The sequence below is a fragment of the Danio aesculapii genome, chromosome 3, assembly GCF_903798145.1.
Source record: "Danio aesculapii chromosome 3, fDanAes4.1, whole genome shotgun sequence".
NCBI classification, from domain to species: Eukaryota; Metazoa; Chordata; class Actinopteri; order Cypriniformes; family Danionidae; genus Danio; species Danio aesculapii.
Window position 1 is genome coordinate 42,307,929 of NC_079437.1, and position 17,686 is coordinate 42,325,614.

The 17,686-nt window shown below is 38.2% G+C and overlaps 1 protein-coding gene across 1 annotated transcript in view; it reads right to left on the reverse strand.

Annotated features, from left to right (window-relative positions):
* The window catches only part of asic2 (acid-sensing (proton-gated) ion channel 2), a 271,368-nt gene that overhangs the window by 48,818 nt on the left and 204,864 nt on the right, over window positions 1-17,686 (reverse strand). Inside the window, exon 4 of the mRNA XM_056454041.1 lies at window positions 1,853-2,003. Within this exon, the coding sequence (XP_056310016.1) occupies window positions 1,853-2,003 (151 nt within the window). The remainder of the gene's footprint in view (window positions 1-1,852; window positions 2,004-17,686) is intronic.

Genomic DNA, 17,686 nt, shown 5'->3' on the forward strand with positions numbered 1-17,686 from the left:
CTACCCGAGGACACGACACACACGCCTAGAGCGCTAGTTCAGCTTGCTGGGTGCAATTTAGACACCTCACCTCGAACCTGAGCTGAAATATTTTGAAACTTGACCGTTGCATGTGTGTAAACAGCTGACGATCTGTAATCAAAGCGGCACGCGTCGCGTCTTCAACGTGGCTTTACACGCGATATGAGAATATAAAGAGTTAACCTGATACAGCACACACGGTTACAAGTAACAAAACACAACTAAATACATCATTTGCAAACTAGAGTAAACGAGGCAATAATTTTAATCGCACTTACTTACACTTGTGAAATGGGGGTAGAAATTGATTCATGATCCACTGATCCATGTTCTGACAGTCTATACTGATCCTTCCTTTAACAAACTGATGAAGTCTTCTTTGAAAGCATATAGTTTTCAGAAGCTCTCAGAACTGCTCAAGGCTGGGCTATATTGCTGATGTTTCATCTTTGATTAGACTGTCCATAATATCCATCTGCACAGCGTGACTTTATTCGACCGGTGTCTGTCTGTGTGTGTGTGTGTGAGACTTTTTTTTCTGTTAGTGGGCGGGGCCGCAGGTTTCAAATCTCCCGGGTTTGCGCGCCCAACTACTTGTGTTTCGTAGCTGCGTCATCGCGAAACACCTAATGACTCGTTATCAAGACGACTCGTTTGAAGCACTATGAGTCGACTCTTTTATAGATGAATCAATAGTTTTAAACACTGTACACTTACAGATTTAAGCCTTAGCTGGATATTTCACTTCACTTAGAGCTGTGTGACACACTACATGGAAGGGCATTTTCAAAAACCCATAATATGGGCTCTTTAAAACTTTTATGGTCAGAAATGTGTTGAAAATTTTTTTTCCCTGTTAAACAGAAATTGGGGGGAAAAAATAAACAGGGGTGCTAATAATTCAGGGGGGCTAATAATTCTGACTTTTACTGTATATATTTAAATAAATAATTATTTTTTTCAACACTTTTCTAAACATAATAGTTTTAATTACAAATGTCTAATAACTGATTTATTTTATCTTTGCCATGATGACAGCACATAATATTTGACTAGATATTTTTCAAGAAGAGCAATTTAAAGGCTTAACTAGGTTAATTTGGTTAATTGGGCAAGTTAGAGTAATTAAGAAATTCATTGTATAATGATGGTTTGTTTTGTAGACTATCGAAAAATATATATACATTAACTGTACAGTACATATATTTAGCTTGTGAAGTAGTTTTTTTTTATATTTGTGAGTTTATTGTATTTAATTTTACATTAAGAAGATAAAGGTTCCACTTAAAATACATTTTACATGCAGTTTATTTACAAAAACAACAACCGAATCTACAGAGGAAAGAAATATCTAGTAAGAGAGTTTTATTGCTAGGGCCCCATACCTGGATTGCTTAGAGCCCCACAAATGACTAAGTTCGCCCCTGGTTACACGTTATATTGGTAGATTGTATTGGCTACATGTAAATTACATTGGAATTGCATGCCGACTGACTGACAATGTACTTGCAAAGTTTCTTTTAGTAAGGAGAATGTCTGTTAGTGGAGCAGTGTCAGCAGATGTTATACAGTAGTCTACTAATACTCTAATGGGAATTAATTGGAATGAAGTTGCAATGTAACTAACTGTAAAGTCAACTAAATGTGTAAAAAGTGACAGTCAAAAGAAAGTCATACCATTGTTTTACTGTGTGCTTTGGAAATATTTTATGTAAAATCTTGCTAACTTTCTGAAACTGAAAAGTCAAGCTGAAAATACTCTGTCAAAGTAAGACAGGGCAAGTAAAGTAAAGAGAAAGTTTGGAAGTTTGGAGCACTGTTGGTGAAGTACCTGGCATGTAGACCATCCTGCAGTTGCAGTTCTCAACGATGTATCGTGTCTCACACTCGATACGGCAGGCAGACACACTGTACACCTGAAAGAGGCCTGAATCCAGGGCTCTGGACACACATTCACCCCACGGAGGAGGAAGGTACGTCAGCTGAAATGAGAGAGAGGAGTATAATTCATTAGACAAATTATTAGTTTTATACTCTGACAGCATAAGAACAGAGTGTTTGCAGTTTAATTCCTAACAACTGACCAGATTTTTTTATTCTGCCTTGGAATAAAAGGGTACTGCACTTATACAGTTTTTTTTTCAGTATAAGTCAGAAGTAATTTGCTATTTGTTCCATTTGTTCCAAATGAACTGTCAGTGGCATCAAAGTTTTGTTATAGCAAGATTTAAAAAAATGGCAGCTCTGGTGTGTTCCTTTCCAGTAGACATAAAATCGATCAGCCAGCTTCTTCCTGTCTAAGTGGAGGGTAAAAGCCAGACTCTTGGAAAAAAACAAACAAACATCTAAAATGTACCTATTCACTGCAGCAGTTTTCAGCTGAAAGGAACACTCGAGGCAGCAAAGTATCAACACTTCCATTTTTGTTTCATGCAAATAATATTACAGGGCAGATTATCAATTATCAAGACTTACTAATCTCCTCAAAACTCTTAGTAATATGAGATTTGTAAATGAATACATTTCAATGTTTACATCACATATTTATATCCATATGTATGGATTAGGTAGCACGGTGGCTCAGTGGTTAGCACTGTTATCCCACAGCAAGAAGGTCATTGGTTCAAGCCCCAGCTGGGTCAATGTTAGGTTTCTGTATGAAGTTTGCATTTTCTCCCCATGTTTGCGTGGGTTTCCACCGAGGTGCTCCGATTTCCGCCACTGACCAAAGACATGCGCTAAAGGTGAATTGAATAAGCTAAATTGGCCGTAGTGTATGTGTGAATGCAAGAGTGTATGAGTGTTTCCTAGTGCTGGGTTGTGGCTGGAAGGGCATCAGCTGCGTAAAACATATGCTGGATAAGTTGGCGGTTCCTTCTGCTGTGGTGACCCCTGAATAATAAAGAAACTAAGCCGAAGGAAAATGAATGAACGTATGGATTATCTCATACAAAAGCTTGCTCTGCCATCTCAATGTTGTGTTGCATTAATGATGCAGAGGACTTGAATATGAGCCCTGTGAAATGGTTAGATTTTGTGTAAGAAAATGTAAAATGCTTCTTGTGATGCAAAAGCACAAAATTAATAGAATAATAAAAATAAACTTTAGAATTAGGAGTAATTGTGTAAAATTGTCAAAGCTCAACCCCCTCCTAAAACAAGAGATTGTTTAATTAATTGTGAATTAAATTTAAGATTCAGTGAGCTTCAAAACTGCAAAAAAAAACTCTTTTAATGATTAAAAAAAGCATTTTCTAGGAATTTATCAAAAGAGGTACAACGCCGTTTTGTGTGTTGTCAACTCGTAATTAGGAATGTCTCAGGTGGAGTTGAACGCAGCATTAGATGACTTGTCAGATTACAATAATTTCAACATTAACACACAGCACCAGCTCCAATGGCGTGGACCAATCAGAGGAAATCACAGGTGGAACAAGTTTTGTGAGCTTCTGTATTATTGATATTGTTTTTATTCAATTATAACAGCTTACACCACACAGTTTTTAATAAATTGTATATTATGTGTGTTAGGAATTATGTGTTTTTCAATGCAATTGCTTATATTATATATATATAATATAATATATAGCCATATATATTATATTATATTATATTATATTATATTATATTATATTATATTATATTATATTATTAGATTAGATTAGATTCAACTTTATTGTCATTACACATGTACAAGTACAAGGCAACGAAATGCAGTTTAGGTCTAACCAGCAGTGCAATAGCAGCAAGTGCAGGATACAGGTATAAGTTATAAAGTGCAGTTATAGAAAAACTATGGTGATATTTACAGATGGATGTACTATGAACATTATATACAGGTTGTATTAGCTATGAACAGATTTACAATAAATGAATATATGTACAGGATACTATTAATAGCAGAAGTGTGCTTACAGATAAACATAATTACAAATGTCCATGTGCAGTGGGTATGTCCAGTTCAAGTAAATGAATCAGTGCAATGAATATGTGCAAACTTTAAATGTGCAAATGTTAAATAGTGCAGTGATTGTGAGGAGTATAAGTTAGAGGAGTGTGGGGGGTGTATTGGGGGGCAAAAGAGTCAGTGAGGGGCAGAGTTCAGAAGGGAGACAGCTCTGGGGAAAAAGCTGTTTCTCAGTCTGCTGGTTTTTGTCCGGGGGAGCCTGAAGCGCCTGCCGGAAGGCAGGAGAGAAAACAGTCTGTGAGCAGGGTGAGAGGTGTCCTTAAGAATACTGCGTGCTCGGCGCAGACAGTGTTTCTTCTGGATGTCCTCAATGGCTGGCAGTGTAGTCCCTGTGATGCGTTGGGCAGTTTTCACCACCCGCTGCAGTGCCTTACGCTCAGCAACAGAGCAGCTTCCATACCAGACTGTGACGCAGTTGGTCAGGATGCTTTCTATTGTGCAGCGGTAGAAATTCACCAAGACGGCTGATGAAAGCTGGTTCTTCTTAAGTTGCCTCAAGAAGAATAGGCACTGGTGAGCCTTCTTGACCAGGCTGGAGGTGTTGGTGGTCCAGGAAAGGTCCTTAGAGATGTGGGTCCCCAGGAACTTGAAGGATGAGACAGGCTCAACGGCCTTCCCATTAATGTGGATGGGATCATGCGAGCCTGTTCGTCCCTTCCTGAAGTCCACAATGAGCTCCTTGGTCTTGCTGGTGTTAAGGAGCAGATTATTGTCGGTGCACCAAGTAGCCAGATGCTGTATCTCCTCCCTGTAGGCAGTCTCATCATTATTGCTGATTAGACCAATCACTGTGGTGTCATCTGCAAATTTGATGATGGTGTTGGATCTGTTCACAGGCCTACAGTCGATGGTAAAGAGAGAGTAGAGGAAGGGGCTCAGCACGCAGCCCTGGGGTACACCAGTGTTGAGTGTGACGGTGGTGGAGCAGATGTGGCCTGATCTAACATTCTGAGGTCTGTTAGTCAGAAAGTCCATAACCCAGTTGCAGAGAGACGTGTCGATATCCAGGTCTCTAAGTTTGATCATTAGCTTAGAGGGTATGACAGTGTTGAATGCTGAGCTGAAGTCAACAAACAGCATTCGTGCATAAGTGTTTTATTGTCCAGGTGTGTGAGGACAGAGTGCAGTGCTATGGAGACGGCATCTTCTGTGCTCCTGTTGCCACGGTAGGCAAACTGATGTGGGTCCAGTGTGGATGGCAGAGAGTCTTTCAGATGTGCCAGGACCAACCGCTCGAAGCACTTCATGATGATGGGTGTGAGTGCTACAGGGCGGTAGTCATTCAGGCATGATGGGCTGGAGTGTTTGGGCACTGGCACAATAGAGGTGGTTTTAAAGCATGTTGGCACAGTTGCTAGGTTAAGCGACAGGTTGAAAATGTCTGTGAATACCCCAGTGAGCTGTTCTGCACATGCTTTGAGGACGCGCCCAGGGATACCGTCTGGTCCAGCAGCCATATGCACATTGATCCGACTCAGTGCGGTGTAGACTTCTGAGGAGGTGAGTGTGATAGGTGAGTGGTCGGTTGAGGTAGTGTTCCTGGTGTAGGGTTCTGTATTGTCTCTTTCAAAGCGGGCATAAAAGTCATTTAGCTCGTTCAGGAAGGAGACATTTGTGGCTGTGGGGGTGGACTGGCTGGGTTTGTAGTTGCTGATGGCCTGGATGCCCTGCCACATGCGCCGAGGATCAGAGTTGGAAAAGTGCTCCTCTAGCTTTAGCTTGTAGCAGTGCTTGGCCTTTTTGATGCCCCTCTTCAGATTAGCCCTGGAAGTGCTGTAGGCCTGTGCATCCATTGATCTGAATGCAGTGTTGCGTGCCTTCAGCAGGAGGCGCACCTCCTTGTTCATCCATGGCTTTTGATTTGGGTATGTGGTGATCTGTTTCTGGGTTGTAACACTGTCTATGGTGGTGTTGATATATTCCAGAACAGAGGAAGTGTAACTGTCAATGTCTGTGTGAGAGCCACATGTGGCCTGGGAAGCAAACATACTCCAGTCTGTGTGTTCAAACCTGTCCTGGAGTGTGGAGTCCACCCCCGCTGGCCACACTTTGATGGTCCTTACTGATGGCTTCACACGGTTGACGATGGGTGAGTACTTGGGGGTGAGAAACAAACAAAGGTGATCTGATTGACCCAAGTGGGGGAGGGGGGTCACAGCATATGCTTCAGCCATGTTTGTGTAAACTTGGTCTAAAGTTTTGTTTCCCCTTGTGTGGCAGAAAATGTTTTGATGGAATTTGGGGAGCACTGTCTTTAGGTTTGAGTGATTAAAATCCCCCGCAACAATAAAAGCAGCCTCCGGGTGAGCAGTCTGTTGTTTGCTGATGGCTGCATGAAGTTCATTCATAGCAAGCTTGGCATCAGCGTCGGGAGGAATATAAGCAGCAGTTATTATGGTGGAGGTGAACTCCCGTGGCAGATAAAACGGTCTACATTTAACCATTAGAAATTCCAGGTTAACAGAGCAATGTCTCCCAACGATGACAGAGTTTGTGCACCAAGCTTTGTTAATATAAATGCATAATCCTCCGCCTCTGGTCTTACCGGAGTCATCCGCCGTTCTGTCTGCTCGGAATGTTTGATGCTCCGTTAGCGAGATAGCGTTGTCTGGTATCCCGCTGTTTAGCCATGTTTCTGTGAAAATCATGACATTACAGTTCCATAATCTTTTGCTGTGGTTGATGCGCAGTCGAATCTCATCCATTTTGTTCACCAGTGACCGTACATTGGCGAGAAAGATGCTGGGTAAAGAGAGCCGGTGTGGTGTTAGCTTTAGCTTAGCTCTTAGCCCGCCGCGCTTCCCCCGTCTTTGTTTACGTTCTCTGCGCCGCCTCCGAGCACTTCCGCCCGGCCGTGTAGGGCTCTGAGGCCCGTGTGTTCTGGCGATCTCAGGGATGAGTCGAAGATTGTTAATAAAACTGTCCGGAATGCACAATCCAATATCCAAGATGTCCTGTCGGGTGTACGATGTAAAGGCACTGCTGTTCTGCACGAACAGACCCGAAATGAGCAGGAATAATACTGCAAAATTGCAGATACTGGAGAGACGCTGAGCCTCGCGAACCGAACGCGCCGCCATCTTGTCTCGTCTTGTCTATATTATATTATATTATATTATATTATATTATATTATATTATATTATATTATATTATATTATTTATAGCCATACAGTGCAGTTACGGGTGGTCAAATTTGATTTGACCTAATTTTGACCTAATTTTTAAAAAAATATTTGGAGACAGGAAAAGAGACATTATTCGATTAAATAAATAATGAAGTGATGAATTGATATTACAGATTTCTAATATTAAAAAGTAGCCTAGTCAAAAGCATGACAACAAAGATCCTAACAATGCACTTAGAGAGAAAATTAAACAGAACTAAACAGAACGGCATTAAACTTTATTTGCTCAAAAATTTATTTGAAAAGTTTAGACCAATCGGTTTGCAGTTTTTCTGTGTCAACTTTACACTGCACACCTGTCAGACAACAAAGTGAATTACAATTTGGCACACACATTGCACAGTGTCCCTGCATTCTGTTCAGTGCAAGATTGACAAAAACAACTGAACTGACAAGAATTAATCATAAAAAAAGCAAAACGCTGATTTACAGAGGTCTTCATCGAAGCAAATTTATCAAAAGCAACAAGCTGGTTCTGCCAGGTGCAGCAACAGGCATCCTGCTGGCATGCGTCCACCGACTACAAGGAGTGTTTACTGTGTTACAAACATCTAGCACAATCACACTCCACAATCCTCCATGAACAAACACACTGAACTGGCTCTAGTCTTACTGAACCTGGCAGAAAACGGAGAGGCAGGGCAGCAGGGAAGAAAGGCCGTGAATCTCAAGGGAGAGAGAAATATGGAGCGGGATTAAGGATTTAAGAGGGAATGACAAAAGAGATCGTAAACAACAAAAGGAAGAGACGTGGCACAGGAAATGCCAGGTGGAGAGAAGGAGGAGCCCATCTGCCCCAAAACAATAGGTTGCCCGCATCCAGCATCCATTACCCGTGCTTTCATGCAGGTCAGCTTCATTTAGAATCAACGGGAGAGATGGTGGGTAATGTGGTCTTAAGCCCGAAAGAGCCAAATGTGAATAATGAGCTGCCTTGGAGAGGATAAGAAGGGACATAATCTCTTCCCAACTGCGTCTGGAAACCACTGAGCATCAGGCACAGATTGAGCAACTGATTTCATGCGGCTGCTGATGGGGAAAAGAGATATCTGACAGGCAAATAAAATTTGTCAGTGGAGATAAAATCAAAGTTATTTTGGCATGGAAAGACTTTAAAAGGCCTGTCGGTCTTACCTCTGCTCCAGGAATCAGAAATAAACCCAATAGCCAGATCTGACACTGGGTATCAGAGGAGGAACGCAGCAAACCGTATCTTTAAAACAAACTCAATGACAGGTTCTTTAGTAAACAGCCTTATAATAACTTCATTTGCATTTCTCCAGCTTGCCTTCAGACATGGTGCAGCTTATAGACTCTCTTTGAACTGTCTGAAAAACTGCCTTAATTAAATCTTGTGCAAAGTGTCGTAAATCATACTTGGAAGATTACACCAGCAACACCAGCATCAAAGGGAAGCAAAAACAAGTTTAGACAACCGAAATCTTGTACATATTTGCATAATTAATTTAATATAATAGACATATTCAATGAACATTGGTCTTTTAATCATCAAGAGCAAACGATATATTAATCATTTTCTGAATAATTTCTAATTAAATAATTTTCGGAATAATCGCTAAACATAATCGGTCATACTTTACAATAAGCTTCAATAGTTAAAGTTAGTTATTGTATTTAATAGCATGAACTAATAATGAACAATATTTGTACAGAATTTATTCATTTTAGTTCAACATTTACTGATGTATTATTAAAATGCTAATTCAACTGGAGTTAACAATCACTTTATTAGGTACACCTGTCCAACTGCTCGTTAACGCACATTTCTAACCAGCCAATCGCATGGCAGCAACTTAATACATTTAGGTATGTAGACATGGTCAAGATGATCTGCTGCAGTTCAAACTAAGCATCAAAATGAGGAAGAAAGGTGATTTAAGTGACTTTGAACGTGGCATAGTTATTGGTGCCAGACAGGTTTTTCAGACACAACCATCTCTAGGGTTCATAGAGAATGGTCCAAAAAGGAGAAAATATCCAGTCAGTGGCAGTTCTGTGGGCACAAATGCCTTGTTGATGCCAGAGCACAGCCAGATGGATTCGAGCTGATAGAAAGGCAACAGTAACTCAAATAACCACTCATTACAACCGAGGTATACAGAAGAGCATCTCTGAATGCACAACACATCCAACCCTGAGGCGGATGGGCTACAGCAGCAGAAGACCACACTGGTTGCCACTTCTGTCAGCTAAGAACAGGAAACTGAGGCTACAATTCGCACAGGCTCACCAAAATTGGACACTAGAAGATTGGAAAATGTTGCCTGGTCTGATGAGTCTCAATTTCTGCTGTGACATTCGGATGGTAGGGTCAGAATTTGGCATCAACAACATAAAAACATGGATCCATCCTGCCTGTTGGTGGTGTAATGGTGTGGGGGATATTTTCTTGGCACACTTTGGGCCCATTAGCACCAATTGAGCATCATGTCAACGCCAATTCCAGCAGGATAATTCATAAAGTTTGAATCATCTCAGACTGGTTTCTTAAACATGACAAAAAGTTCACTGTACTCTAATTGCTTCCACAGTCACCAGATCTCAATCCAATAGAGCACCTTTGGGATGTGGTGGAACAGGAGATTTGCATTATGTATGTGCAGCAGACAAATCTGCAACAACTGTGTGATGCGTGTTATGTCAATATGGACCAAAATCTGAGGACTAATTCCAGTACCTTGTTGAACCTATGCCACGAAGGATTAAGGCAGATCTGAAAGCAAATGGGGTCCAACCCGGCACAAGTAAGATGTACCTAATAAAGTGGCCGGTGAGTGTATTTCCATTAACTAGCAATAACACAGACGAATAAATTATGTAATGCAAATACATAAAATAGTACAGTTGTACCACATAATCAATAAGAGCTCAACACCACTTTTTAGCATCTTTATTTTGTTTCGAAATGTGTGTCAAGATACCACTCGATTTTGTTAATTTGAATATTTTTTATTATAGAAAAAAATGTATTAATATTATTTTAAATTAAAAACAATATTATTTTTTCATTAACCACATTAACCTTAATTAATAGCACTTTTTTACAATCAGTCATTATTAAAATTACAACAAATCAGTACAAGGTTGTATAAGCGCTAATGTTTTAATTCAACGAGACAGCTTAGTTGCAGAAAATGCTGATGTTCCATTTTCATTAATTATTCACCAGTGATTAACACAGTGAGAGTCTAAATCGGGGTTCTGCCCTTGATACTGACCTTCACTTTCAGGATCTCTCTGTGTGTGTGTGAGAGAGAGAGAGAGCGTGTAGCCGCAGCAGCTTATAATCACCCTATCTATTATCACTTAACTCAGTAATGCAGCTCTCAGGAACGAGTCATTCATACAAATGCATCATTTTATTTGGCAAAGATGATTTTTAAACACTTCTAAACTGTGACTAAAAGAGTTCAGCACAACTGTTTTCAGCATTGATTATTGGACAATGCTTGGATGATAATGATTTCTGGTGGCTTAAGTGACACATTCTGGTTTGCTAACATTATACTATAAAATAATACTAAAGTAATACTAATACTTTATATTAATACTAAATACTAAACTAGACTAAATACATAATAATGAAGTTGGCTAAAAAATGTAGTTTTATAGTATTTCTAAGCCAATAAATACAACTGAAAAAAATTTAATCTTCTAAATAAAATTTTATTCATTCATTCATTCATTCATTCATTCATTCATTCATTCATTCATTCATTCATTCATTCATTCAATTATTCATTCATTCATTCATTCATTCATGCAAATTCTTATTTGATTTTTAGAATTGCAAAATTGTTGAAAAAAAATTCAATATTTTACATGTTGTACTATACATTATATATTGTATTTAGGTCAATACAATATGTAAAGATATTGTAGGTCATGAAAAAAAACATTCTGGAAACATTTAAATCTATTGCAAACGTTTTATTACATTAAATTGCTTCCATCTAAAGCTTACAATGAAATATTAGCACACGTTTTTCAAGGTAATTACAATTTCTAAAAAATCATATTAATAATTTTAATAAATAAACGATGTTGGCATGAGTTTGAACAAACTTTAATACACAATATAAAAGTCTATTCAATTATGACATAATATACTGTGTAGGCAACGCAGTAGGTAGTGCTGTCGCCTCACAGGAAGAAGGTCACTGGTTGGAGCCTCGGTTGGGTCAGTTTGCGTGGGTTTTCTCTGGGCGCTCCAGTTTACCCCCACAGTCCAAAGACATGTGGTACAGGTGAATTGGGTAAGCTAAATTGTCCATAGTGTATGTGTGTGTGCGAATGAGTGTGTATGGGTTTCCCAGTAATGGGTCACGGCTGGAAGGGCATCCGCTGCTTAAAACATACGCTGGATAAGTTGGCGGTTCATACCGCTGTGGCGACCCCAGATTAATAAAGGGACTGAGCCAAAAAGAAAATGAATGAATGAATGAATGAATATACTGTGTATCAATTTAATGTCACATTGAATTGTCATATAGACTAGACTAATCAAATCCTGGTCATACATGGTATATACTGTCCTACAAGACATTTTCTATAGAAATGGATCCTTAAGAGACAGACAGAGACATTCTTATTAGAATCCTGCTATTTTTGAGATGCGTTATGACTTTTTGACAAATGCAGTCTATTTCAAATTCATCTTACAGAGTTATCCAAGGACTAACCTACTTTTTGCTAGTACATGTTTTTCCAATTTCTTTCAGTTTTTTAAAAATAAAGATTTTTTTTCATGTATAAATAAATTATTGGATAGATTTATATCTTCTCAAAAATCAGGTAGTATTAGCCACAGCAGCTAAACCTTACTTTCTAAACTCACCGCCATACTTTGTTTCTTATCTTAATAAGAGTATATGGGGACCGAACACAGCATGATATTTGATAAGAGAATTCTCATTTAGGTATTTGTTTTTTCGCAAAAGAAACATTTGAAACATATTGGGGCTGGAGAGACAGCATTCAATACAAAACCAAAAGATTATCAATTGTGGATTTTTTTTTGCTAGGATACATGAATATTATAGATGGAAGGGACCACTTCACAGCCATAAAATAAAGAGTTCAGATGCAAAAAGAAAAAAATGTTCTTCTAAAACTAGCATTTTTCTTAGGCTCCTATGTCTTCATTCAGTAATTACACTGGCAAAGAATAGGTTATTTTGATCACTTTTAATAACTGAACATAATCATAAGAGGCGTAGAAAAATGCTCATTGTATAAGAAAATTCTAGATGGCATTTTTTTTAATCGCATCTGAACTATTCAAATGGATATTAAATGATAAACAACACCCCAAAACTAGTTTAAACTTTGTTAACAAAGCATAAACTGGTTTTAAAAAATATGTATATACTAAATCAAATTAGGTTACACTCACCCTGCAGGATTTTTCACCACCGTCAAAATTTTTGAATATTTAGAAGACATGCCTGAAGTAAAGTTATGTTTTGTTAGCAGTAAGTTGCCAGGGAACAGAGGCATAGGAAAAAATATAGCATATAGAAGGGAAAAAATAAATTAACATAATCAAATTGACCGCGTTATTGCCATTCAAGGCAGAAATACTGAACTCTTTTTTGTTGTTGTAATTTTTATAATTTAACAATGAAATATACACACATTTAGGAAATGTCAGTGTACAATAGAAAGACTTTTTGCGAAGGTTTTTATATTATTTTTTACCTTTGAAAGTTTTTACCTTTAATGGTATAAGGAAGTGGAAATTACAGACAGAAACGTATGGAGTGGAGATAAAGTAGAAGGATCAGCAAAAGACTTCAAGCTGGGAACTCAGGCCGCTGTGAACCAGTGCTTAATTTGTAAATGAATAATTCCCGGAACAAAACCAGTAAATAAAAGTTACCATGGCCGACGTCCACCAAACAATTTTAGTTTTCACGGAACATAACGTCATTAAATGGTGATAGCGCAAAAAAAGAGCATCACAACTTTTATTATTTCATGCCATATATAACGTTATAGGTTAGTCATGGATATTAAAAACATGTAGCTACACACATAATTCTTATGAACAATACTATTCCGTTCACGTCACTATTATGTGCCAATTGAAAAACTAAAAAATGAAATGACTCAAGTCTAATCTTCAAGAAGAGCCTAGTTACCTCTTCTGTCAGGTTTTCTGGCTGACTTGAGATTGTTTTGCATCTGTCTTCGGCTATCCTGATCTATTCGCGCAGTTTCATCTTCTCGATATCTCTTTTGATCAGGCTCATTATCAGATTAACTCGTGGTTTTAAAGAATTTAAATATGTGTGACTGCATCTTTGCGTGAAACTGTGCGTGAAACAATGGGAGTGATTGTAAACATAAGAAAGCTGATTGGCTGAAAATAATGTTGCAGGGCAATAGACACATTAACGGTTTGTAAACATTCAGGATGTGTACGCAGCGAGGTTGCAGAAAAAAACGGGAGTGCTAGCATTTACAGCAAGGGAATGACATCCAATGTGGTACAGAGTTTGTTGTTGTATTAGAGATAAGTTATGTTGATTACATATTATAAATATTATTTACATAATGCTTTCAGCGTATTATAACAGCTTGTCACCCAGTGATAAGCACAGTTATTCTGCAAAATTAACGTTTTAGTAGGCAGCATTCCTCTGACAGGTCCATTTACGATAGCACACTCCCAATGGATATTGGATAAGACAAAATGGCCAAGCATCCAGCCCCAAATATACAACTATCTGATTGAAACTCCAAGTGATTTTACAAGAGAGAAGTTAAAGGCCTACAAGTTTTTGGATGCCAACAATTTTGTTCTGTGTGGTCAGGTGCAAGAAATAATGTTCCATGATTTAAAACTTTGTAGTTCCAAAAACCGAGGTTCTGCCTAGCCAAAGACAAAGAAAGAAGACGGTACTGTAAAAGGCATGGGTAATCATCAGCAAGCAAAACAACTGCATTCTGACAGCGAACTGTACCTGTACGGCAGGGTATGTGAACTTACATTTTTACATTTCATTCTAAGCATTAAGTGTCCACAGTTTAATTCACCATATTTAACTTTTTTTCCTAAAAAACAAAAACGAGTAATGTGTATGATTCAGCATAGCGCGAACTTACCTGATATAAAATGAGAACTGCAGAGTTGAGCATTTTTAATTAGGTCCTCACTCCATTCAGCTCCTATGAAGGCGTTTGGCATCAAAAGCAGTGTGGTGTACAGTAAAATTTAAGTTTTCGAATTTGGCATCCTACCGCACAACATTACATGTTTGCTATTGCAACCGGTCTTTTTTTGCAACCGGTGTACCCGGTTGAACACGTGTGACGTCATGTCTGATGTAGGTTGGCAATTCCCCTATAGTTTTGCTTTAACTTGCGCATGGTGATACCGTCATGCTTTCGCTTGCATTCTCTCTCTCTCTCTCTCTCTCTCTCTCTCTCTCTCTCTCTCTCTCTCTCTCTCTCTCTCTCTCTCTCTCTCTCTCTCTTTCTCTTACCGGATCTATTAAAATAAATACGGGAACGCAAAACATGAATATCAGACATTTTCCGGAACAAGATCCGGCTCAAATTAAGCCCTGCTGTAAACATCATAGTGCCATGTGTTGATGCACTAACCACTAAACTTTTGGCACTGATGACAAGGTTTTTTTTTTAAGTAAAAAAAATGACAAAATGTACAAATACTAGTGTTAATACTAGTGTTCTCAAAAGCATGTTCTGAAATGACTTCTAAACATAAAACAGGATGCTTCTTTTGACAGTGGTTTAGTTAAAATCACCAGTCATAACAAGTCTTTGTGTCACTGTAATATTTCTGGTCAAAAGTGGACACCAAATGCTCAAGACCCCAGAATGTTGCTATAGGATTAACACTTTGTCACTCATTGCTATTTCAGGAGCTGCATTCAGTACACACTCACAGTACACAAAGTGAAGGGGATTCAATTAGGGAATTTACTCCTGTTTTTAAAGTCTGTGTGAAATCAAAATGTACAATGTTTATCTTGCTAGTGCACATTGCTATTCTTTAGTGAAAAAAATAATTTGAACAAGTTAATCTGCTGAAAATAAATAAATCTTTAATCAAAGTCAGTCCTTCTAAGTAGATGTCAGTTTGATGGCTGCAGCCACAACATTCCTAAACCCTTAATGCCCCTCTTTCCATTACTTTGCAAAAAGAAATACCCTACTTAATATTCCAGTTGATGTGCACTTTAAATAAGGTTGTCACTCCTGAAACTTTACCATCTGCAAAACAATAGTATTCATAGGCCATGACTTTGGCAAAAGTTATGAAATCGAACGTTGTTCAAAGCAGTTTGTTTGTTCAAAACTAGTTTGAAGACCTAATTTAGTGTATTTAGTGTCAGTGTGTTGGGGGGGTTACGCTGCCAGAGGGATCACTAGAGACGCTCTCTAATGGAGGAGCGAGGGATGAGATAGACAGAAGGGAATGGAAAAATATCCCAGGCCGGATGTTTTGCGGGTCCTATAAGCCTAAAGTAAAGTTAATTAACCAGTGCTAAATTTACAGAGCTCCCAACTGAGATGAAGCACATAAGAGGAATGAAAAGGCATTTCTGGGTAAAATGTCATTCAGACTCAATCTATGAACTCAAGACTCTTCAATCAAATGAAAAGCCATCACCACTCACCCTACTAGTCGCATTCATATTGCATGATCTCAGAAACGAGCCGCATTCACCTTGCTTGCTCTGTTTCTCCTTCTCGCTGGGTCTTTCGTAATGGGTTTCTTGCAACATTGCGTCAGAGAGTCATTACGGCCCCTGGCTAGGACATCAGGGTTAATGATAATGAGCTGGAGATACAACCTCCTGGACAGAGCATATTTAAAAAACAAATCGAGAACATTTTCGCAATCCACAGGAAATTTGGCTTTTTGTATGATTCTTGGTTTAAATATTAATCCCACAGCTTATTCTGTTAATGTAAATTTGCATAATTAATGCCACCCGTTCGTACGCTCTTGACGGGAATGATTAAAACATTCAAAAACAAACACAGATCCAAATGACCATTGCTAATGAAAAGCGAAGAGATTAATAAAGCTTGAATTTAAAGGATTAATTCATTTTATGGTCGACTTTTACAGCACATCTGACAGATTCAGTGAAGAGAGACGATACCGAGTGAATGTGAGCACAGGCTGTGAGCTCAGTGGGTTCCGACTGTGATGGAGATGCAGTTCCCTAAATATCAATCAGTCACACTGTTATTACCACAAAATAAACAATATACGTCCTGAATTCAATCAATGTTCCCCAATCTAAAAAAACACATGTTGGTAAGAAACTGAATATGCAAAGATAGATCTGAAGATGTTTTACTGCCACATTCTAGCAGAAAAAAAAATTCACAGGCCTGAAGAAACAACAACACAATATATGAATAGATTTCCTGACACACAAGGTGGAGAAAGCTGTCAAAACTAAGATTATAACAAAGGGATTAAGGGGGAAAAGTCCTGATTTTGTCAGCTTGAACAGTTTTCTCAACAGGGGGGTTACTTAGATATTTCCATTGATCTTTCTGGCAGACTAATCACACTTCAGTCTTAAGACTGCTCCCAAATATCTTGCTGTTTTCTCAAAGAATACATGGACAAAACAATATTGCAATGCATTAAACAACAAACAAACAACAACAAAAAGAAGAAGGAAAATCTTGAATACAGGCAATGGGGTATATGCACATTGATTTTTAATTTCAGCCAGCCGGCCTTAGCGCTTTCAGTAAACTGTCTTTCCATTGTAAAATTGTCACTAAAATGTAAGATCTGATTTCTTTAAAAATCAGTGGTCTTCACTGCCTGATAGATATACCATATAAAGTGGGTCTCAGACCTGACAAGACCTGAAGCACTGAATTACATTCCACTTTTCCCCACCATGTCTTTAAAATATGACAGTTTATTTTACCCCAGTATTTTCAATAGAGTTTCTGTGCTCGTCTGCTGATCCTGACGGTGCAAGTGGTTACAACCGTCTTTTACCTCATTATACGCTTGATCAACTAAATGAATGCTTAAGTCTATTTAACTGAATATATTTTAACCACATTAGAATGATGCTGGAAAAGGAACCTTATGAACTGAAAGTAGTCACATTTAAGCTTTTACTGGAAATGTATCATTGGCTGAAAAATACTAGCTGTGCATATAGCGCATTAATGTTAAATGGTTGGTACACAACTGCTCAAGATTTGGGGTCAGCGATTAATTACTGTTTTTTTAAGAAATAAACATTCATTCATTCATTCCAACAAGGATGCAGTAAAATGTTCAAAAGTGATAGTAAAGGCTATTTTAAAAAATTTTTTCTCTACTTGTTTTTATTAATAAGCCCATAAAAATTTTTCAACATTACTAATAATACACACATAATATACACATTTATTGATCACGTCATAGTTTTATAATGTTTTCTGTTCTTATCTTTCAGTATAGTAACTTTCCTTCAGTTTAGTTTTATTTAT